General features: G+C 36.7%; 1 protein-coding gene across 7 annotated transcripts in view; it reads left to right on the top strand.

Annotated features, from left to right (window-relative positions):
• The window catches only part of HYCC2 (hyccin PI4KA lipid kinase complex subunit 2), a 76,603-nt gene extending 53,554 nt beyond the window's left edge, over nucleotides 1-23,049 (top strand). For 5 of the 7 annotated variants that reach the window (XM_019635715.1, XM_019635712.1, XM_019635714.1 and 2 more), the window contains 6 exons: nucleotides 6,249-6,344; nucleotides 9,583-9,699; nucleotides 13,141-13,228; nucleotides 15,806-15,965; nucleotides 17,194-17,361; nucleotides 21,305-23,049. In XM_019635715.1, coding sequence (XP_019491260.1) covers nucleotides 6,249-6,344; nucleotides 9,583-9,699; nucleotides 13,141-13,228; nucleotides 15,806-15,965; nucleotides 17,194-17,361; nucleotides 21,305-21,903 — 1,228 coding nt within the window. In that variant the 3' untranslated portion in view covers nucleotides 21,904-23,049. The remainder of the gene's footprint in view (nucleotides 1-6,248; nucleotides 6,345-9,582; nucleotides 9,700-13,140; nucleotides 13,229-15,805; nucleotides 15,966-17,193; nucleotides 17,362-21,304) is intronic. The other 2 variants (XM_019635718.1, XM_019635717.1) reach the window with 1 other exon arrangement.
• Nucleotides 23,050-23,456: the final 407 nt, after the last annotated feature.

The following is a 23,456-nucleotide window of genomic DNA, read 5'->3' as shown; positions in this document are numbered from 1 at the left end:
AAAACAAAACAAAACAAACAAACAAAAAAGAATATTGGGTGCTGCAAATAGGAACTGAAAGTGTAAACTTTTTTTTTTTTTTTAAGCTGAGCCATCCTGCCACCTGTGGGCAGCTTAGCAGCTGCTCAGCTCTGGCCGGCAATCGAACCGCTCTTGCTTAGAGCTCAAACGCTCGAGAGCGCGCTCTTAACCAACTGAGCCACTCGGCTGGCTCCTTGAAAGTGTAAACTTTTTAAACCTGTGATTGGTTGGTGTTTTTCTGTCATTTTAAAGAGCCTAATATGGTGGGGAGGGGGCAGATGTCAAAACACTTTTACAATTTTAAAATGTCGCAATTAATCATGAGCTGGTTCCCCCTCACCTCCCCCAAAAGAACTGCCATCCATAAATCAGGCAGCTCTGTGATGGTCAGTAGACAGGTATTCATAGGGTACTGTCCAGGTGGTGATAGAATCTGGCAGCTTGTCAGGTGGTGCCAGAGTTGGTCCAAGGGAAAAAGAGACTCCCTACTTAGGAGTACCCTGAGTACCTCTTTGCATCTGTGGCCTGTTTCTGCACAAACCATTTCCATTATATTATGGAACTCTTCTGGCACTGCCTGTGTTTTTCTTAAATCATCCAAGATATTATGGGTATTTCGTATTTCAGGATTATATTTCAGTCATAGGGGCAGTCATTGGTGCCTGATGGCAAACTAGTTGTCTCCCAAATGGCAATTTCCTGGTCCCAAATCCTAGAAGTTGTTGCTAGGTGGCACTTAACTGGCGTTTGCCATAAGCCCCAGTCTGTTGGGGTTTTGTGCAGCAAATTAATAACCTTGTGGGCTTGGGCAATCTTACTGGTCCCCATTTAGCATGTCCAATTTATATTACAGGAAGGGTGGATTTACATGCCTTCTGTTTTACAATACTATTGTAGATAGGGGAAGTATTCCCAGACACAATATCCATCCCCATAGTGCTTTCAGGTAAACGAGACACAACCACTTCACCTACAGTTCACCCAAACTTCCACCTTATTCCTATCAATCATTGCATTTCTATATCCTTTCAATCTAGCCAGAGCCTTAGGACTTCACCAATAAGGAGACCCTGTGTCATCATTTCCCACCCTAAATAAACCTATCAGTTATGACACAGATTTCTTCCCAGAAGGTGAGAGCAAAGGCCAGACCACTCTTTGAGCAAGGCCAAATTCTTTACCACACATTACTGTGGTAATGGTTACTGTGAAAAATAAATGAGGTGATGACCAGAACATGCTTAATTAGCACAGTGCCGGGCACATAATAAATATTACTTTTATGTAATATTTTATGTTCGTGGTAAAATGGTATTCTTATTGTTTACAATATTAGAGCTATGGAAGGAATATAGTATCAAGCAAATTTCTGCAGTCACTGACCTTTGATCAAGTGCTTCAGTCTTAAATTCTGGTTCTTATGGGTCTTTCCAATATTACACATAATGATAGAAAGTGCAATGGCTTCCCTTGTCTCCTAATACATTCTTTTGGAATTCAGCTTAACTGATCATCCTTATTAGCCAACATGGTGCTGTTTAACACTTGGAGAAGGCCTTACCGTAACTTCAAGTAACAGCTTAATTTTTTTCTCTGTGTTGATTTACTCAAATCATTTCACAATATAAAATTTATATTAAAATAGTCATTCATAAACATAGTCTGCAGACTGGTTTGTAGAAAAATCATCTGGTTACCTAGTTTTTTCTTGTTGTTTTCTAATTTTAATCTTTTAAAGTATAAAATACTTATAAATTTAAAATAGATCACAGTATAAAGTGAAAATAGATGAGAGTACAAAAAGTATATGTGTCCTCTTCCCTTTAACCACCCATTTTTACTCTCAGTAATTAAACTGTAGGCAGTTTTTTGTGTGTCCTTCCAGAAAATTTTAATGCATGCAAAAGCATATATTAAATCTTAAACACGTGCAGGTCCATACACATTGGATTCAGTTGTACATATTGTTCTGCAACTTGCTTTTTTCATTTAAGAATAAATCTTGGACATATTTCTCTAGCAGCATGTAGAGATCTCCTCATTCTTTATTAATGACTGCTGGTATTTTATATACTTTTACCATCAGTTTTTAACCAGTCTCATATTGACTAAAATTTAGAGTTTCAGTTTTTTGCTACTATAAACAGTGTTGCAAGGAACAGATTTTTGTATGTATATATATTTGCATGGAAATATCAAAATATCTATAAGATAAATTCCTAGCAGTGAAATTGCTGTGCTAAAGAATGTCTGTTTTATCAGTTTGAATAGATATTACAAAATTACTCTCCCCAAAACAACTGCACCAATTGAATCTTCTACCAGCAGTTTGAGAATGCATATTTCCTTATACTAACCCCCAATTCTGGGTATTTTCAAATTTTTGCCAATTTGATAGTTAAAAATTGATGTCACATTGTTTTACTTGGCATTCCTTTAATTATGAGTTGGGCTTGAATGCTTTTAATATGTTAATTCATTAATTTTCTTGACCTGTGAACTGCATATTTATGTCCTGTGTCCATTTTTCTTACTGAACTGTGTGGGTTTTTTTCTAGTGATTTGTAAGAGTTTTTTAAATATTAAGGAAACTACACTGTGTTTTACACCTTACACATTTTCAGCTAATTATTGACTTTATTTTTAATTGAAATATAATTCACATACCATAAATTCAACCCTTTGAAGTGTACAATTCAGTATGGTGGTTTTTTGGGGGGTTTTTTTAGTTTAGTCACAATATTGTGCAGCCACTACCACTACCTAATCTAATTATCCACCACTATCTAATTCCAGGACACTTTCATTACACCAAAAAGAAACTCCCCTTTCTTTTCCCCCAGCCCCTGGTCACCATGTACTTAACTTTCTATCTCTATGGCTTTGCCTATTCTAGACATTTCATATAAATGGAATTATACAATATGTGGCCGTTTGTGTCTGGCTTCTTTAACTTAGCATGTTTTCCAGGTTCATTCATGTGGTCGTGTGTATGTCTTTCTTTGTATGACTGAATAATAGTCCATTATATTGATATACATTTTATTTACACGTTCATCAGTTGAGAGTCATTTAGTTTATTTGTACTTTTTTGGCTATGAATAATACTACTATGAACATTTGTTTATAAGCTTTTGTGTGAACATATGTTTTCAGTTCTTTTGGGTATATATACCTAGGAGTAGAATTGTTGGGTCATATGGTAATTGAATACTTAACTTTTTGAGGAACTGTCATACTATTTTCCATAATGAATGTACCATTTTGTATTCTCACCAGCAGTGTATGATAGTTCTAGTTTTTCCACATCCTCACCAACACTTATTTTTCATCTTTTTTATTATAGCCATTTTAATGGTAGTGAAGAGTTGTACCTCATTGTGCTATTGTTTCGTTTTTGCTGTATATTTTAGTTTTTTATACAGTCAACCTATAATACATTGACTATCGGGAACACACATATGCAAACACATATAGTATATTTTTTCAAAGTTAATATGCACTAGTTCTACATACTTTATTGAGAAAAACCGTTCTCCAGCTATCCCTCCCTACTATTTCTCCTTTCCCAGATGTAATACTTTTAACGAGTGGTTCTCAACCAGGGCAGTTCTCTCCCCAACCACCGCACCCCACCCTCACCCCAGGAATATTTGTCAATGTCTGGAGACTTGTTTGATTATCACAACTGGGTTGGAGGGAGGGATGCTACAAGTATCTTGTGTCGAGGCAGTTTACAATGCCTTGGCCAGCCCACCACAACCAATACTTATCTCACCCAAAATGCCAATAGTGCTGAGGTTGAAAAATCTTGCTTTTAAATGATTATGTACATATTTACCTCCATCTCTTTGAGTAACTTGCTGCTGCTTAATTTTTCTGTTTTGGGCATTAACTAATACTGTATCTCTATGAAAGATTATGATTTAGCTCATTACCTCTCTCATTTTCCTATCCTTTCAATGTTGTAATTGTGAGGAATTTATTATTCAGATTTCTCATTATTTTGAATGACTGTGGTTTATGCAGAGTTAATCAGTGCTGCTGAGCTTTGTGATTAACTGATTACTTTTCCTTTCCTTCATATATTTTTGTTTTCCTTGGTTTTTTTTCTTTGTTTATTCTGTGATTTGTAATCCAACCCCTGCAAATTCTCTATCAGTTGCCTAACTCTCCTTTAAAGTCTTAATTCACATCAATTATTCTCTACATTTTATATTCCTGAAAAAGGGGCTCCCAGAGCCTTTTGACTTACTTCAATCTGTATTATGTTGCCCTCTTTGCTTGGTGTACATTGATTATCTTGGGAATATCCCTTCAGAGTTATCCTGGGAATTCCCTTGGTCTTTTTCCTGTGTGGCTATCCTGTTTCCTGTACCCTATTATTCTCATTCTTTGTTCCTAGTATTCTGAAATTTCCACTGTGATATTTCTTGGTGTGGGTTTATTTTCTCCATTGTGCTGAGCACTACATGGACCCTTTTGATTTGGAGACTCCTGTCCTTCAGGCTGAGAAATTTTCTTGAATTATTTTTGTTAATTAGCTTGGCCTCTCCATTTGATCTGATCTTTTATTATCTGTCTTGAGCTTTTATTATTTGGATGTTGAAACTCCTGGAGTGGTCATCTCTCCTCTCCTATTTGCCGTATCTTTTTCCTTTTGCTTTACTTTCTGTGGTATATCCTCAACTTCATCCACCAATTCTTTTTTGAGTTTTTAATTTCTGCAATCATATTTTGTATCTAGAAACTTTTTTTATGAATGGCCTATTAAAAGAGACCCTGTTTTTTTAAGAAGCATCTCATATTTTTTGAGAATGATAATTTGCTTTATTCAAAGTTGTGTTTTTTCTTTGTATATTCTGTTTCCTCCAAATTTCACTTTTTTTTCCTGTTTATTTATTTTGATCTCTTTTTCATGTTGGTGGTGTTCATCAGATGTCTGATAATCCTTTATTTCCCCCTTATATTTAAGAGTAGGGTAATAAAAAATGAGAGCGCTGACCATACTCATACTAGTAGGGCTAGTTGACCATGAACTTAACAACTTCTCATTGGGCCATTTATTTGAGCAGCTTCCTAAATCCATATCTTTAAATCTTTCCTCTTACAGAGGTCAGGTTCCCTAGAGAAAACTTTTGTAGTCTGTTAACTAGAGGGCTGGCTGCTAGCTTTCCGGTGGCCAAGTGAGGAAAGAAAGCTTAAGGTCTCAATTTCCAGTGAAGCATGTTTCACATCATCTTCCTGTTCACAGTATGGTATCTTTCCCTTCCAGCCCTTTGCCCAAAACCACAGTAGGGCCTGGTGGTTCCTAGGTAGAAATTTCTCTTTTATTCTTTCAGAAAATAAATCTTCAATAAACCTAGCAACATAAAGATGAGGAAGGGATCTGAAGATATGACTGCTTCCGAGTCAGACTTGCAACTCAGTTTTTAGCTTTTCATTTTGAGATAATTTCAGACTTGCAAAAATGGCCCAGAGACTTTCCATGTACTCTTCACTACCCTATGGGAAGCTTTTTAAAAGAACAAATTCCTTGGGCCCTACACCCCAGAGCTTTTAATTGGGTCTGTCTGGATTGAGACACAGGAATATATTTTTTCCAAAAGGTCCTTAAATAACTGTAATGTGCATCTAAGTTTAGGGGCCACATTTTTAGACACTTAGAGCTACACAGATAAGGGAACATTCCCTTTAGCTTGGAGAATTAAGAATAGCTTTATGTCTAAGGTAAAAATTTGAGCCAGGACTTCAAACCTTAGCAGGAGTTTCCCAAGTGAAAAGGTATGTTCTAGTAAGAAAGACAGCATGCATTAAAAGCAAGTAATTATGAAAGGTTGTAGCATCTTCATGGAGCAGTAAGAAGACTGATGTAGTGTGGTGTATGTGATAGGTAGTAGAGGGAAGGGAAGGTTGGAGATGTAGGTTGAGGGTGGATTTTAAAGGACCTTGTGTACTGAGTTTGGATTTTATCATGCAGTCAATAGGAACAGTGAACTAATGTAGATAGGGAGTCATCTGTTCATACATGATGGTTTATTTTTTGAGGAAGGACATATAGATGGAAACAGGGATATGACCTTTAAAAAAGAAAATGGAAACAGGGAACTCATTGAGGAGGATACTATAGTAATCTGATTGAGAAATCATGAAAGTCAATATTAAAGCATTGTTACAACCATACAAGGAAGAAATCATCCTTTACCTTTGTTTTTGTTTTTTTCTAGGTTTGAAGTCCTGAGTTTTCTCATGTTGTGTTACAATTCTGCTATTGTGTATATGCCTGCTTCATCTTACCAATCTCTTTGTCAGATGGGCTCCAGGTGAGAATAATAATCATTAACCTTCATATTTATTTATTTGACAAATATTTATTGAGCATATTCTCTATAGTAGGCACTGTTCTGACTTCTGGTGATAGAGCAGTAAATAAAACTCGTGGGGCTTACATTCCTGTAGAAATCCTTATTTCTCATGCATCATGACTTCCTGAAAATATTTCAGCATTAAAAAAGTGTTTTCTAGCTGAACATCAATTTAAGCCAAGATGTCTTAAGTTTAAGGTAGTTTAGTGATATACCTAATCACTGCCCCGATGCCAATTTTTATAGATCATTCTGAGAGCTTTGAATAAATAGTCCTATATGTGAAGAAAGTTTTAAGGAATGTGAACCTTTTATGTATTTCACAAATAAGTGTCTCTGTTTTGGTTAAGAAAATTAGCAATAGTACCAATTATCTATGTGTCTCATTTGTACTTGTATGTTCTAATCTTTACTAAATCAGAATTTCTAATCATTTGTACAGACCTGGACTGAAATTTAAACATCCACTATTGAAAGAAAATTCAAGTAATGTAAATATAAATCATTTTGGAGACAGAGGACATTTAGTCACAGAATTTCAATAATAGAAGAAACCCTGAGTTTATCCTGTCCAACTGATTTTTACTTGAGGAAACTGAGCTGCCCAAAAGGGTTAAAAGCTGTATTGGTTTTCTGTTGCCACAAACTTAGCAGCTTAAAATAGCACCCATTTGGGTGGCCGGTTGGCTCAGGTGGTTAGAGCATGGGCTCATAACACCGGGGTTGCTGGTTTGATTCCTACATGGGCCAGTGAGCTGTGCCTTCCACAACTAGATTGAAGACAACTACTTGACTTGGAGCTGATGGGTCCTGGCAAAACACACTGTACCCCAATAAAATTTTTAAAAAAATAGCACCCATTTATTATTTCACAGTGTCTGTGGGTCAGGAGTCTGGGCATGACTTAGCTGGATTCTTGCTTAGGGTCTTACAAAGATGCAGTTAAGATGGCTGGAGTTGGCAGTTTTATCTGAAGTTCGATTGAGGAATTAAACACTTTGGTTGGCAGAATTCAGTTCCTGTAGTTGTAGGACTAAGGGCTTCGATTTCTTGTTGTCTGTCTGCTGAAGACTGGTCTTAGTTCTTCGCCATGTGGACCTCCCAATATAGGCAGCCTACAACATGGCAGCTTGCTTCTTTCAAGTAGAGAAGGAGTGAGAGAGTCCAGGAAGACCTGCACTGCATTCTTAAATAACATAATCAAGTACAGGAGTCATGGAAATCCCATCACCTTTGCCATATTCTATTGGTTAGAAGCAAATTACAGGTCCCACCCACATTCAAGAAGAGGGAATGACACAGGGTGTGAATACCACGAAGGAGGGATCATATACCTAGGTCACAGCCCTCATGGATCTGTTCATCAGAAATGCTTTGCTCAAGTTCATTGTTTAGTGTTACTGGGAAGAGTGTGTGGTCCTGTTTATATAACAAAACTCAATTTTGCTAATTGGGGGAAGGCCAACCCAAATTAGCTGATTTTATAGAATATCTTAAAATAAGTGTACTATTTACATGTGCCTGTAATAACATGATTAATGACTAAGTTCTTGTCTCTAACCTAGATACTATTCTCAAGAGAATACACTGTTTAAGCACTTACAGTCTATCTACAGATAAATTTATTTATAAGCGACTATTTTTGGTTCATTAAAACAAATCTAAATCTCTAATTGGCAACATTATTGTAGCATTTAATAAAGTTTCTTAACAACAAAAGTGATGGCAGAGTTTAATGGTCCTCAAACTCACTTATCCCTTAAAGAATTTTGAAAAACTATGTACCCCTTGCACATTTTTAAGTTAACATTTAAAATTTTTTATCCTGTCTTAAATAGTAGCAAATGACATAATTTCCAGTATGTAAATATTGACATAATAAAACAAATAATGGTTGGGTCAATATTTTAAATGTATATAATATAAATACCACAATGATCTGATATCCACCGTTATCCATTTGAGGAATAAATGAACAATCTCTTCTTTAATAGGCTGATATTTTTCGTCTTAAAACTGAATTCCATTATATTTTACCCACATACTTTATTCTAATATGCTATTTTATGCTTGTCTTTTATTGATCACCTAATTATACATCTCTGCTAATACAGAGTATTAGGTAATGTATACAGCACCTAAGTATACATCTCTGCTGCAAATATATATATATATATACACTGAAATTTAAAATTTTTCCTGAGACTGATGCAATAAAAACTAAAAACTAAAAAATTTCTTCTGGACTCACCATTACAATTATTTTAATGAAATAATTGATTAAAATAATATAGGTATTACAACTTTTGATAATTATTAAACATAACTTTTCTGGAAACATCTCTTAAGGAAATGGAAGGTAGAGAATTGTTTATGGGTGGTTTAATTAAAAATGGCCTCACAGACATCAGTATTTTTTTTTTAAAGATTTTATTGGGGAATTGGGGGAGGGGAACAGAGAAGTTGCTGTCCTTTTGTTCTTCAGTCTAGTTGTGGAGGATGTCGCTTCACAGGCCCATGTTGGTACTGTCATTAACGCTCTTCCCGGGTGAGGCAGTCACTCGCCAGCCATTGGATTGCCGCTCACAGCAGCTCACGGCAGTTCATGCCCGCTCCCAGCCAGCCCCACTGCAGCCTACGCCGTCACCGGCGACTCACGGCAGCCCAGCTCCAGGTCGAGCTGTTGTTCACCATCGTAGCTGTAGAGGGCGCAGCGCCACTGGCCCTCATATGGGATTCGAACCGGGGCCCTGCTGCTCAGAGCCAACGCCTGACCAACGTGCCACTCGGCTGGCCCCAGACATCAGTATTTTGAAATGTCCCTTTATTTGCATTGAAATTTCTGTATCTCCCACTAATTCATACTTATACAATTCGGGATACATGAAAGTGATACATTTCTTTTGTGAAGAGGGATGATTTTGAAAGACTCTGTTATTTGTGAAAGGTTTTTTTTACTGATATAGTCCACTATTGTAGAATGTATGTTTTATGAGGGCACAGATTTTATTTTTGTTTTTTGGGGTTTTTTTGCCTGTTCACAACTATATGCCTAGGCCAGGACAGTGACTGGCACATAGCAGGTACTCAGTGAATGTTTGAGAAGTAAATAATTGAATAAATGAATTTATGAAAGCAAAAATATTTGATTCAATAAAACAGGAAATCACTCATGATAAACATTGTATTTTCCTAGGGTTTGTGTGAGTGGGTTTCCCCGGCAACATGAAAAACCCTGGAAAGAACTCTGTGGTCGAATAGTATTGGATCCTGAATTTATGGTACAACTTCTCACAGGGGTTTATTATGCCATGTAAGTAGGTAGACTATGAAATTTGGTGAATTGTTTCTAACATTTGGAAACTTACTATTTCTCTTTTTTCCTTATCACTTGCACCACACTGAATCTTTTGTTCCATGATGGACCCATTATCTTTGTTTTTCTAATATGAACTCCTCTTAGTACTTTTTTAATGAATATAATAACTATTGAAGGCAATTTTTATTGAGATATAACTGACATATAAGATTGTATTAGTTTTAGGTGTACAATATAATGATTAGTTATATTTTATATTGTGAAATGATTATTACAAGAAGTTTAGTTAACATCCATCACCACACATTACAACTGGAAGTTTGTACCTTTTGCCCTCCTTCACCTACTTCATGCACTGCCCCCCACAACCTCTACCTGTAGCAAAAACCAATCTGTTCTCTGTATCTGAGTTTGGGGGGGGGTTTTTTGTTTTAAATTCTACATATAAGTGATCATACAGTATTTGTGTTTCTTGGTCTGATTTATTTCTCAGCATAATGCCTTCAAAGTCCTTCCATGTTGTCACAAATGGCAGGATTTCCTTTTTTTTTTTTTTTTTGGGGTGTAAAATATATACGTGTGTGTGTGTGTGTGTGTGTGTGTGTGTGTGTGTGTGTGTACACACACACAGCATTTTCTTCATGCATTCATCTGCCAATGGACACCTAGGTTAGGTTGTCTCCATATCTTGGGTATTGTAAATAATGCTGTAATGAACATGGGGGTGCAGGTATCTTTTTGAGATAGTGATTTCATTTCCTTTGGATGTACAGAAGTTGAATTGCAGGATCATATGGTAGTTGTACTTTTAATTTTTTGAGGAACCTCCGTACTGTTTTCCATAGTGGCTGCACCCATTGACATTCCCACCGGTGGTACACAGGGTTTCTTTTGCTCCACATTCTCATTAATACTTGTTATTTCTTGTCTTTTTGATAAAAGCCCTTCTAACAGCTGTGAGGTGATATCTAATTGTTCTGGTTTTCCTTTCCCTGATAATTAGTGACGTTGAGCACCTTTTCATGTACCTGTTGGCCATTTGTATGTCTTTGGGGAAAGGTCTATTTAGATCCTCTGTACGTTTTTAATTGGATTATTTGGGTTTTTTTTTTATATTGAACGTTATGAGTTCTTGCTATATTTTAGATGTTAACCTTTTATCAAATACATGATTTGCAAATATTTTCTCCCATTCCATAGGTTGCCTTTTCATTTTGTTGATGGTTTCCTTTGCTGTGCAGAAGCTTTCTAGTTTGATGTAACCCCGCCCCACTTGTTTATTTTTGCTTTTGTTGCCTTTACTTTTGGTGTCAAATCCAAAAAATCATTGCCAAGACTAATGTCAAAGGAGCGTAACGCCTAAGTTTTCTTCTAGGAGTGGTTTCAGGTCTCACATTCAGGTCTTCAATCCATTTTAAGTTGAGTTTTGTGTGTGGCATAAGATAGTGATCCAGTTTCATTCTTTTGCATGTGGCTGTTCAGTTTTCCCAAAACCATTTACTGAAGAGACTGTCTTTTCCCCATTGTATATTCTTGGCTCCTTTATTATAACTTAATTGACTGTATATGCGTGGGTTTATTTCTGGGCTCTGTATTCGGTTCCATTGATCTATGTGTGTTTTTATGTCAGTGCCACACTGTTTTGGTTACCGTAGCTTTGTAATATAATTTGAAATCAGGAAGCATGATGCCTCCAGCCTGTTCTTGTTTCTCAAGATTGCTTTGGCTGTTCAGGGTCTTTTGTGGTTCCATACAAATTTTAGGATTGTTTGTTCTATTTCTGTGAAAAATGCCATCAGAAATTAGATAGGGATTACATTGAATCTGTACATTGCCTTCTGTGGACATTTTAACAATATTAATTCTTCCAATTCATGAGCACAGAATATCTTTACATTTATTTGTGTTCTTTAGTTTCTTTCATCAATATATAAAAACTAAGTGTGCAGTGTACAGGTCTTTTGCCTCGGTAAAATTTATTCTTAGGTGTTTATTTACTGATTGATTGATTGATTGATTGATTGATATAATTGTAAAGGGGACTGTTTTCTTAATTTCTCTTTCTGACAGTTCGTTATTAGTGTATAGAAATGCAACTGATTTTAGTATATTGATTTTGTATCCTGCCACTTTACTGAATCCATTTATTAGTTCTAACACCTTTTTGGTGGACTCTTAAGGGTTTTCTATATGTAATATCATGTAATTTGCAAATAGAGACAGTTTTACTTATTTCTTTCAGATTTGGGTGCTTTTTATTTCTTTTTCTTGCTTAATTGCTCTGACAAGGAGTTCCAACACAATGTTGAATAAAAGTGGCAAGAGTGGGCATCCTTGTCTTGTTCCTGATCTTAGAGGAAAAGCTTTCAGTTTTTCACTGTTGAGTATGATGTTAGCTGTGGACTTGTCATATGTATGGCCTTTATTATGTTAACATATGTTCCCTCTATACCTACTTTGTTGAGAGTTTTTATCATGAATGGATGTTGAGTTTTGTCAAATGCTTTTTTTGCATCCATTGTGATAATAATAATATGATTTTTATCCCTCATTTTGTTGATATAGTGTATTAAATTGATTGAATTGCAGGTGTTGAACCATCCTTGCATCCCAGGAAAAAATCCCACTTGATCATGGTATATAATACTTTTAATGTATTGTTGAATTAGGTTTGCTAATACTGTTTTTGAGGAAGTTCGCGTCTTTGTTCTTCAGGGATATTGCCCTGTAATTTTTTTTTCTTGTAGTGTCTTTGTCTGGTTTTGGTATCAAGGTAATGCTGGCCTCAAAGTGAGTTTGGAAATGTTCCCTCTTCTTCTGAATTTTGGAAGAGTTTGAAAAGGATTGGCATTAATTCTTTTTTAAATGCTTGGTAGAATTCACCCATGAAGCCATCTGGGCCTGGACTTTTGTTTATTGGGAAGTTTTTGATTGCTGCTTCAATCTCCTTACTAGTAATCGGTCTGTTCAGAGTTTCTATTTCTTCATGATCCAGTCTTGGTAGGTTGTATGTTTCTAGGAATTTATTCATTCTAGGTTGTCCAATATGTTGGTGTATTATTGTTCATAGTCTTTTTAGTGCTTTTAAAATAGCCAAAATATAACTACTTATTAGAGTCTAGAAATTATCAGGTTTCTTTATCAAAAACTGTCTCTCTATATATAGTTTATAACCCAGGTTTTCATGAATGCATTGAATAGATTACCCTAAATATCAACACATGATAAAAACCAACTTATGTGAAGATATACCTGTAAACTATTTTAAATCTTAATATCTTGTAATCAAATTAGGATGGGCTAGAAATGAAATGATGTAAAAACTGATGTGAAAATCTTGTTTCAGAACCAAAATAGTAGGACTTGGAACAATAAAAAAATTGTTGAATATTAGAGATATTTGCTAAAGATAGTAAACAACCTGCTTCTCCTTAGGTATAATGGACAGTGGGACCTTGGCCAGGAAGTCCTTGATGACATCATTTATAGAGCTCAGCTAGAACTCTTTTCTCAACCACTATTGGTAAGTGACAATGTTTACTTTTTTATTTTTTTTTATTTAAAGATTTTATTGGGGAATTGGGAAGAGAACAGTTTTGGGGAATTGGGGAAGGGGAACATTGTGGTTTTCCAGGACCCATCAGCTCCAAGTCAAGTTGTTGTCCTTCAATCTTAGTTGTGGAGGGCGCAAGCTCAGCTCCAAGTCCAGTCACCGCTTTCAGTCTCATTGGAGGTGGTGTGGGGGGGGGCGCGGCGCAGCCCACCATCCCATGCAGGAGTCGAACCGGCAACCTTGTTGTTAAGAGCATACGCTCTTACCAGCTGAGCAGCTATTCAGCTACTCAGCTGTTCAGCTCAAGATGCCGTGTTCAATCTTAGTTGCAGGGAGGAGGGTTGGGGGGTGCACAGCCCACCATCCTGTGCGGGAGTCAAACCGGCAACTCAGCTTTGGCGCATCTTACTGGCCCATGTGGAAATTGAACCAGCAACCCTGTTGCTCAGAGCTCGCGCTCTAACCAGCTGAGCCACCCAGCCAGCCCATTTAGTGTTTTGTTTTTTGTTTTTTGGTTTTTTTTTAAAGATTTTTATTGGGGAATTGGTGGGATGGGAACAGTGCTGGGGAACTGCGGGAAGGGGAACAGACAAGTTGCTGTCCTTTTGCTCTTCAGTCTAGTTGTGGATGACGTTGCTTCACTGGCCCAAGTTGGCACCATCATTGCGCTCTTCACAGGCGAGGCACATCAGTCGCCGGCTTCTGGATAGCCGCTCACTGCGGCTGCTAGCCGCTCAAGCTGGCTGCTGGCTACATACGGTAGCCCATGGCAACCCACTGCCACAGGGGCTGCAGCCTACGCCATCACCAGCGACTCACGGCAGCCCAGCTCCAGGTTGAGCTGTTGTTCAGCATCTTAGCAGTAGAGGGCAGTGTCACTGGCCCTCATATGTCGGATCCGAACTAGGGCCCTCTGGCATCCCAAGCCAGTTCTTAACCATCGCGCCACTCGGCAGACCCTAGCGTTATTTTTAATTGCAAAGGAATCAAAACAGTTTAAATGTGCGACAGCAGAGAATGATTAAGTTATATGATATTTACTTGATGAAATTATATATTTGCAAATGTATATTAAAGAAAGATGCTAGCTTGTGTTAAGTGATAAAGCACTATACAACTATTTTTTTTACAACTATTTTTTTAATCCAGATAGAACACAGGAAATATACAAAATGCTAATAGTTACCTAGGTGATTTGACTGTAAATTATTTTTTTTCTTTGCAATTTTCTGTGTTTCTAAGCTTTTTGTAGTATTTTAATAATGGTATTTTTAAAATATTATTTATGTATTTTTACTTGCAGTACTTTAGGAGTATAATTTTTAAAGCCTTTTTTCATATCTTTTATTTTGAGCTAAATAGAAATCTATTAAGATAGCATTTACAATAATTCTTTAATATTTTAATTTCCATTTTTTTCTAATATCATCATCCCTAATTTTACGCTAAGGGTTGCATGAAAACAAATGGATAACAAGATTAAACAGTTACATCATCATCATAATACCTTGCATTTATGAGACTCTTTAAATTCATACTTTTATCTTGGCGACAGTTTTATAAATTAAGTAGAGGGGCATTTCGACGGCAATATAGGTAAAGAGATTAGTAATCTCTAGTCCTGGACTAGTTCTATATTATTAATGGTCTTTGAGAGACCCAATAAATAGCACTCCTTTTCTCTATTCAAATCTATAGCCAGCTGATAAATAGATAAAATAGTTGGCAAATAGAGAAACAAGCATCATCTTTACCATGGGTCGGCAAACTGCGGCTTGCCAGCCACATGCGGCACTTTGGGTACATTTCATCTCAAAAGTTTGCCGACCCCTGGTCTTTACTACTGATAAAGGATAAATTGAAAGACCTAGCTCCCCACCCCACCCCTCAGTCTGGACCTTGGTGGAGAGAATGTTTGAGTTGGTAGAACAGGCACACTGATTCCAGGTTGTTATACATTCCACTTGTCCTTGTCCAAGTGCAGAGGGAGGAGAAAAACAATCCTCTATCTCAGGATTTTTGCCAAGTTAGCAATACCCAGTTAAGAAATATGGACTAGTGAATGCAGTTACTCTCCAACCAGATATTTTACTCTCCTCCATAGAGAGCAGAAAGTGATAGGACAAAATGCCAGACATGTTTGGGGAAAATCTCTTAGGGAAACAAAGGAGTGGAGAAAATGCTTAATTTTTTTTATTAGAGATTAAATTTTGCATGTTGTTTATCATTTGAAGAACCAGAAACCGACTCCACTTTTTCTTATGTCAGGGTTTAAATGTTAAACAATTTTTCCTTCTTTGGAATGCTTTTTCTCTTTGCAAGTCAATAACTCCAAGGAATTGGTGGGGTGACACACATTTTTAAAAATAAATTCTCATTTAAAAAGACTGCCTAGAAGAATACAGAACAGTGGAGATACAAACATATCTGCCACATGGTACTTTTATACTACAAGTCTTAAATACATTTTTAAAAAATCATGGAAACATGAAGTGTAAAATAAATATATTGGGTGTAAATATGTATAGACCTATATTATCATTTTAGGTTGCCAATGCCATGAAAAACTCATTACCATTTGATGCTCCTGATTCTTCACAAGAAGGCCAGAAAGTTCTTAAAGTGGAAGTGACTCCAACAGTACCGAGGATTTCTCGGACTGCAATTACAACAGCTTCCATCCGTCGCCACAGATGGAGGCGAGAAGGTGAGTACACCCTGTAGCCTACTCATGGATTCATGTAAATTTATCACTGTTTTTATAAGCTATATTAACACATGATATTATAGTACTCTATATAATTAAAGTAAAATCGTTCAGTTTATAAAGGTAGCACTAGAAATGTGGTTTAAATGCCTAAATTTCTTTTAATATAATTTTTTTTTTTAAGATTTTTATTGGGGAATTGAGGGAGAGGAACAGCGCTGGGGAATTGGGGGAAGGGGAACAACCAAGTTTTTGTCCTTTTGTTCTTCAGTCTAGTTGTGGAGGACGTTGCTTCACTGGCCCATGTTGGTATCATCATTGCGCTCTTCCTGGATGAGGCAGATCAGTCGCCGGCCTCTGGATGGCCGCTCACAGTGGCTCTTGGCAGCTCACATCAGCTGCTGGCCACTCACGCTGGCTGCCGGCCACACACGGTAGCCCATGGCAACCCACTGCAACAGGGGCTGCAGCCTACGCCGTCGCCGGCGACTCACGGCAGCCCAGCTCCAGGTTGAGCTGTTGTTCAGCATCTTAGCTGTGGGGGGCAGTGTCACTGGTCCTCATGTGGGATCCGAACCGGGGCCCTGCTGCTCAGAGTCAGCGTCTCAGCCAGCTCTTAACCAACACGCCACTCAGCCGGCCCAATATACATTTTTTTAAAGTAGAAAGATGTTATTTAGAATGCTCTATGAATGTTACAACAGAGAATAAGATCAAGTTGATTTTTGTGTTTTGTTTTTGAACTAGTAATAACAATAGGAAAGAAGTTTCTTTAAGCGTGTTACCTTACGGGGAAAAAAAGGTGCTTGTATGAGCATTGTGGGAGAAAATGATATAACTAGCCAATCTAATGGTATAATAATATAAGCTATCCATAAAAGAGTTGATTACAGTTTTCAGATTTTTGTCTTTGCTTTTTTTTTTTTCAGTAAGTGCTGAATCCAGCAGTATTTCATAGGTATATGGTACTTGAATGGTCAAGCTGTCTTGCCTAAAAGATATTAATTGAAATTCTAATGGTCCCTATTTTTCTGCCCTATTCATTTGCAAACCTCCCATTGTTCATCTGCTGCCTTATGTGTGTGTATGCTGTGCACACACATGTAACTATTAAATAGTATTTGTGTTTATATCATATCCATATATACATTCTCTTATCTGCCTGGGTCAGAATGCTCAAAGAATAGAGCAGCACAAAAGCACTAAAATCTTATATGTTGAATCCCAGATGGCTTTGACTTCTCAAACGAGGCTGACTCGAGTATTCCTGGCTCCCCGATCCAACACGGCTCCACTGACCTAGGGATCAAACGTGTTCAAGAGGGGGAGGTGCTGGTGCGCAGGACCCCTGAGCACGGCTCACCGGAGCCCAACTCAGCAGCAGCCACAACAGAGGGTAGGACAGAGATGAGGAGGCAGAAGTCAGTGAGGCAGTTGCTGGAGAAGGATCCCGGTTCTCTGTCCCCAAGCAGAACATCTTTCCATTTTAGCGTGTGTTTGCACTACTCCAGAGTATATTAGCTCCTCCTTGCTAAGCACAACCCCCTATTTCTTAGTGGCAGGTCAGGTACAATCTTTAGTTACCATTTGTGCTGGCCTGGAATCTGCATCCCTGTGTAATCAAAGAACAGCTTGGCATGGCTACTAACAAGGCAGAGGCCTGTCTCCAACAGGCCTGCAAATGCTTGGAATTTTTTCATTACTGAGCATGTTTATTCTAACATTAGGAAAGGAAAAATGCACCCAATGGAGATGAGCCTCATTAGTCAATATGAATTGATTTAATTCATATTATAATTTATTCTCTAAAAATATGTGAGGAGAGTTTTAAAACGTTATTATCTTTGAGAAATTGGACTACAGTGGAGCCAGAGATTTATCTCTAATCCCAGGGTGGTCAATTAAGAGTTTCTTATGTCTTCGATAGAGTAAACTGGTATTGATTGGCTTTTTATAATCTGTGGGTCAAATCACCTGGCTCTAACTAATGAACTATTGACATCTTTCCTCTATAAATATACTATCCGGTGCACACTACATTTTATCATTTATTATAAATAACAATTGTATTATATAGCTCCCAAACAGAATCGAAATGTATTATTTAGAGGTCAGGTATCCTAGTAGATCCTTGTTTTACAATGTAGGTATCTCAAAATGAGAATTCTCCCTACCCCACCCCACCCCAAACTTCCACTGCCGCCGCTATCTATAAAAGAACACTTCTGTCTGGTAGGAAAGTGTTTATTTGCTGCTTTACATGCGATGCCATTGGAGTTGGCTTTGTGAAAGGGGGTACTGTAGCCTAATTGTTTTTTCATCATTGAATGTATTGCTACTGTGGAAATTTTTCACTAATTTATGAAATAAAGCAAGTAGTTTTAAAATAGGTTACATATTTTTACTTATTTCAAAGACCAAACATTCATGAAGCAGTTACCTTCCACCTTAAGGAACTCTCTTGCTCTTTGGTGCATTTAAAATTTGAGCATGCTCAGTAAGAATCTAAATCTATCCTCTGTTCCCTTGCCCATTTGCCCAGATTGACCTTACTTCATTGAACAGTGTTGCATGTGCATGATCTAGGTGACCCAAAGACTTCGTGTTGTTTTGCAGAGATCCTGTGAAAGATGCAGCCTTCCCTTTTCGTTTTTTCTGTATCTGTTATCCATAGGAGTCAGTTTTATCTTGTACAAAGGCATAAAAATAAGTATATGAATAGATGTTGAACCCAGACTTGGCCTAAATTGAACAACATCCTATTTCTCAACATTCTAGATGACTTAAGGAGCCACTTGATTGTGTATCTACTACCATTGTTAGAATGTTGGAGTATTTGTGTTAACCGTAGTACTGCTATGTTAATTAACACTTAATGAAATTCTAGAAAGTGTGGGATAAGGTTGAAACATTTCTTCCATTTTATCAAAAGTCGTACACTTTGAAAAAGGAACCAAAATAGTTCCCTTTTTAATATCCTATTAAATAGTAAAATATTCTATTTTAACATATCACTGGTAGAAAATTTCAGTTTGTGAGGGTGGGGTATAGCTACAACGAAAGAGGGATAAGTTCCTTCTGTGTGTTTGAAATTTTTCAAAAATTATCTTGCCTTTTAATCTAGATTAATTGTAGCTTTAAATCAGTTTTAGTAGAAGCTGAATTTATAAGAAAAGGCAGACATGAATGAAAAGTTGACTAAATATCCTTTTTGGTTGTCTCTTTTTTGGATCATGAATGGTATTGTTACCACCCAGGGAAAAAATTAGGAAGGAAAAAAGTTGTGAGACACAATTGCCTTTTTATTCCTTGAGGTTTTTTAAACAGAAGGAAGCAAATTACTGAAACTTCTGTAGAGTTTTGTTAATTCTGGTCTGCTGGAGCTTTTGAATAAATGTTGATAATTGACCTTTAAAAAAAAGAAAACGTGTTTTTTAGTATAGTAGTTTTAAATAGTTTTACAATTAATATTGTATTTATTATATGTTGAAATTGAAGGGAATATGAGCCCATCCACCTACCTTTATCCTGATTGTCAAGTAACATTTTATTTGTTATTTTTAAAGCTGGAATTAAAATTGTTAAACTGAGGATGCCTGTGATTAAAGTACAGTCCATGTTCCACTATATTGAAAAAACATTTCTTAGTATATAAAATATCAATAGATTCTCTTGCATGGTGGCTTTTATGTTATCATCATCTCTTTTATGGCCATATTGCTTGGGCATCAGATCTGCATGTGGCAAGATTCAGAAGCTAGCACTAAGTCTCTCAGTCTCCTTTCCTAATTATATATATACCCAATAATACATTTCTGTTCACTCCCAGTTTTATATTCAGTCCTGAACCATTAACTATCCTTTTTTGGATATTTTTTAGTTCTTTGTACAAATTGTAAGTAAATTTTAAGATGCTATCATATGAATATCATTTAAAGTTTTTATTTTGAAATACATTACACACTGTTCTTTTAAACAAGGGGTTGAGAGAAATGGTGTCAGCTGCATTTTCATGTGGCTTTGCATGATAATTAAAGATTATTAAACTGCTGGATATAATAAACAAGGTGCCTTTTGCTTTAAGGATAGCCTATTTCATTCTCCTTTTGAAGGAAGGAAATAACTAATCCCTATGAAAAAATAGTGCTAAGAAAATATTTTTATTTTTCCAGGTACTGTGTTAAATAAAGATTATGTTTACATATGTCACATATATTTTACTTACATAACCCTATCTCAAAGTAATATTTGTTTATATTTCTTTGCTAACATTTTACCTTAACTATAATAGTGATATCTGTATGTCAATTCAGATTAAACTTCTAGCAGTCTGGTAAACATACTTAATGACATAGCAAACTGCTATCAGTTTTTCAAAGAAGCAAATGTATTACTTTCTAAAACAATGTTGTTCATACTTTCAGTAAGAGAATTGGGCTTTCTAGAAACCCAAGCTAAATATATTATATATGCTTCTCCCCTTCTTACAAAATCCTAAGATAAGGATTCCTTCATTAACTGCAGTTTCTGCATGAAACATATTGGGTCACTATAGTATTTTGTGATTATGAAAATAATACATCTCAAACTAAAAATGTAAAATATTACAAAAATACATAATATAGAAGTAAAAATTCTTTCCTGTTGGTTCCCTACTCTAGTAATCAAGTATTTTCTTCACATTAACTGATGAAGAAAATATGGAAACCAGTGAGTAGATATGTCCATAAGACAAAATACAATTATGAAGTTACTTGAAGCAATGTAGAATTTTTTAATTTAGAGTTAGAAAATTTACTGGTTCCATGTTAAATGTTTTAAAACCATTTAGAAGCAGTTAGCTGTTGAATAAATATAAATTTTTATTGTAATTAAAAAGGGTTTGGCTTGTAGGGATTAATGTTTTTGGCATTATTTTGGGTGACTGAAGTTTTTTTATGGTGGGTTAAGAGAGTTATGAGGAAAATTTTTTGTTTTTTTAAATAGCTATAGTCCCCTCAAATTGGCAAGGGTGGATTATAAAGACTTACGATGACAAAATGTTGTATTTTACCTAAAGTTGTTTTGTGTTTCTAAATATTGATAGTATACTGAGTTCATTTGTGGATAGTTTTACAAAAGCTAGACTAATTAAAGCTAAATGAACAGAACGAATACATATTAGAATTGTTGTAGGTTAAAGTTTCTTCCCCTAAATTATTTAGGGGGAGTATTGATAGCAGGGCCATTGCCAACTTATAACAAACATTACCCAAGAGATAAGGTCAGTTGAGTTGTTTATTCACAGCTACTTCTTATTTGATTTAGCTGTCTCTGAGTCTTTCTGATTTGTTTTTTAGGTGCTGAGGGTGTAAATGGAGAAGAGTCGGTAAACCTGAATGATGCAGATGAAGGATTTTCATCAGGGGCTTCCCTCAGCAGTCAGCCATTTGGAACCAAACCATCCTCCTCTTCTCAGAGGGGAAGCCTAAGGAAAGTAGCAACTGGCCGTTCAGTCAAGGACAAAGAAACAGCCTCTGCCATCAAATCCAATGAGAGCCCTCGAGATTCAGTAGTTCGCAGGCAGCATGTACAGCAACCAATGGATCTTAGTGTAGATTCAATTGAGCTGACACCCATGAAGAAACACCTGAGTCTGCCTGCTGGCCAGGTGGTGCCAAAAACCAATAGTTTAAGTCTAATCCGGACAGCTAGTGCTTCCTCAAGTAAATCATTTGACTATATAAATGGCAGTCAAGCAAGTACCAGCATTGGGGTTGGCACTGAGGGAGTTACTAATTTAGCAGCTAACAATACTAATCGATACTCAACTATCAGTCTACAGGAAGACCGGCTAGGTCAAGCTGGAGAAGGTAAAGAGCTCCTCAGCCCAGGAGCTCCTTTAACCAAGCAGTCTCGATCCCCAAGTTTCAATATGCAGCTAATATCCCAGGTGTAGTTTTGACATCCTCTCTCATCTTTCAGCTTACCTTTTAAACTGAACATTTCATTGTGCAAGAAGAAACTTCATCCCACATTGTGAAAGTATTGGTCATCGTAATCAGATTTGATTTAGCTTAGGTATAGTCATACTGTATTTTGTATGGAAACAGCAATAAGGTTTTCTTTCCCTTCCCTATATCTTCTCTTCACCTATTCCTTGTAAATGTGTTTGTGAAGCAGTATAAAATATTTCCATTTTCCATGCCTTCCTTTCTCTTTGGGTGATGTGCAATCCATCGTAGGCTGATCGGTCCCATTTCAACACTGTGAGACTGAGGATACTTTAGAGGAAATGGTGTATGTGATCCCTATGAAATGATTCTTTGGCTTTCGTTAAAAAAACAAAACGGGTTTGTTCTCATAATCTATAGAACTATGAAAATTACTGGGTCATTCTTTTTTCTCTCTTAACCAGGAGTGCCTCAGAGATCCTGCTGTGACTTTGGATTTCTCTGAGTCTGTGCAATCATTTTCTGGAGAAGCATGGGGAAAGGTGGTAGACTGCTGCACTTTTTCATTAAAATGAGGGTGGCTCTTTCCCCCTCCCCCCCCCCCATATCTTTTATCTAGAGGACACAAATGTTCAATTACAGAGGCATTTAAATCAAGTTGTGGCCACCTCCATTGGAGGGCAGGGCTCTAAGTTGATTGTGTAATTAATTGATAATGCACTTTCTCAATGGCTCTATAGTCATTATTAACATGCCTTCCCTCCTCCCTACAGGGACATAAGGTCACTTCTGTCCTTCAAGTTTGAACAACCAACAAATCAGAGAATCCAAGGGGCATGTTCTGTTTCCCAGGAATGACTGACACTTTGGTGCTGGGTTTTTGTGTGGGGGGAGGGACTGGTTTTTGTTTAGCTTGTGTGGGATTGTGTGTGTGAGGGGAAGTTTTGATTGATTTTCTTTCTTTTCCTTTGTGAGCTGATGATGACTGAAATAGAATAAGTACGTCTTCAGGTAAAGAAAGGGATTTCTCAACCTACTTTCTGTGATGTCAGACTATTGGAGAAACCCTTTCAGCTGCTTTCTAGATGTACCTAAATTCAGTCAGATGTTTTGGATTAAGAAACCTGAAGTCCTGATAGATCATATACTCCAAGGAAATACATCAGGGACAGATAATTGGCTGAAAACACTGATGCTTCAATGTGACACATTTTTATAGAACATTTTTACCAGGGGGTACTGACTTGATTTCTCCTATAAGGACCACACTGCCTTTGTGTTTAATGTAATGCAATTTGTGTACCTTCTAATCATATATCTGCAAAACTTTCTCATTTTTATAAAACTTTAAAATCATGCCAGTAAACTAAATGTTGAATGTATGTAAAGTAGCATTTGGTAACTGTGCTACAAAAATGCATTATAGGTTAAAAAAAAAAAATTAGTTCAGATTTGGTTGGTTAGATTTCATCATGACCTTTTCTGGGTCTCAGGCTCTAGTGCTTAATTGAAATAGAAGAGAATATATTTGGTTTTTGAAAATCGATATATTGTGACT

Source organism: Hipposideros armiger, unplaced genomic scaffold (assembly GCF_001890085.2).
Source record: "Hipposideros armiger isolate ML-2016 unplaced genomic scaffold, ASM189008v1 scaffold_23, whole genome shotgun sequence".
NCBI classification, from domain to species: Eukaryota; Metazoa; Chordata; class Mammalia; order Chiroptera; family Hipposideridae; genus Hipposideros; species Hipposideros armiger.
This window is presented reverse-complemented; position numbering and strand designations above follow the sequence as displayed.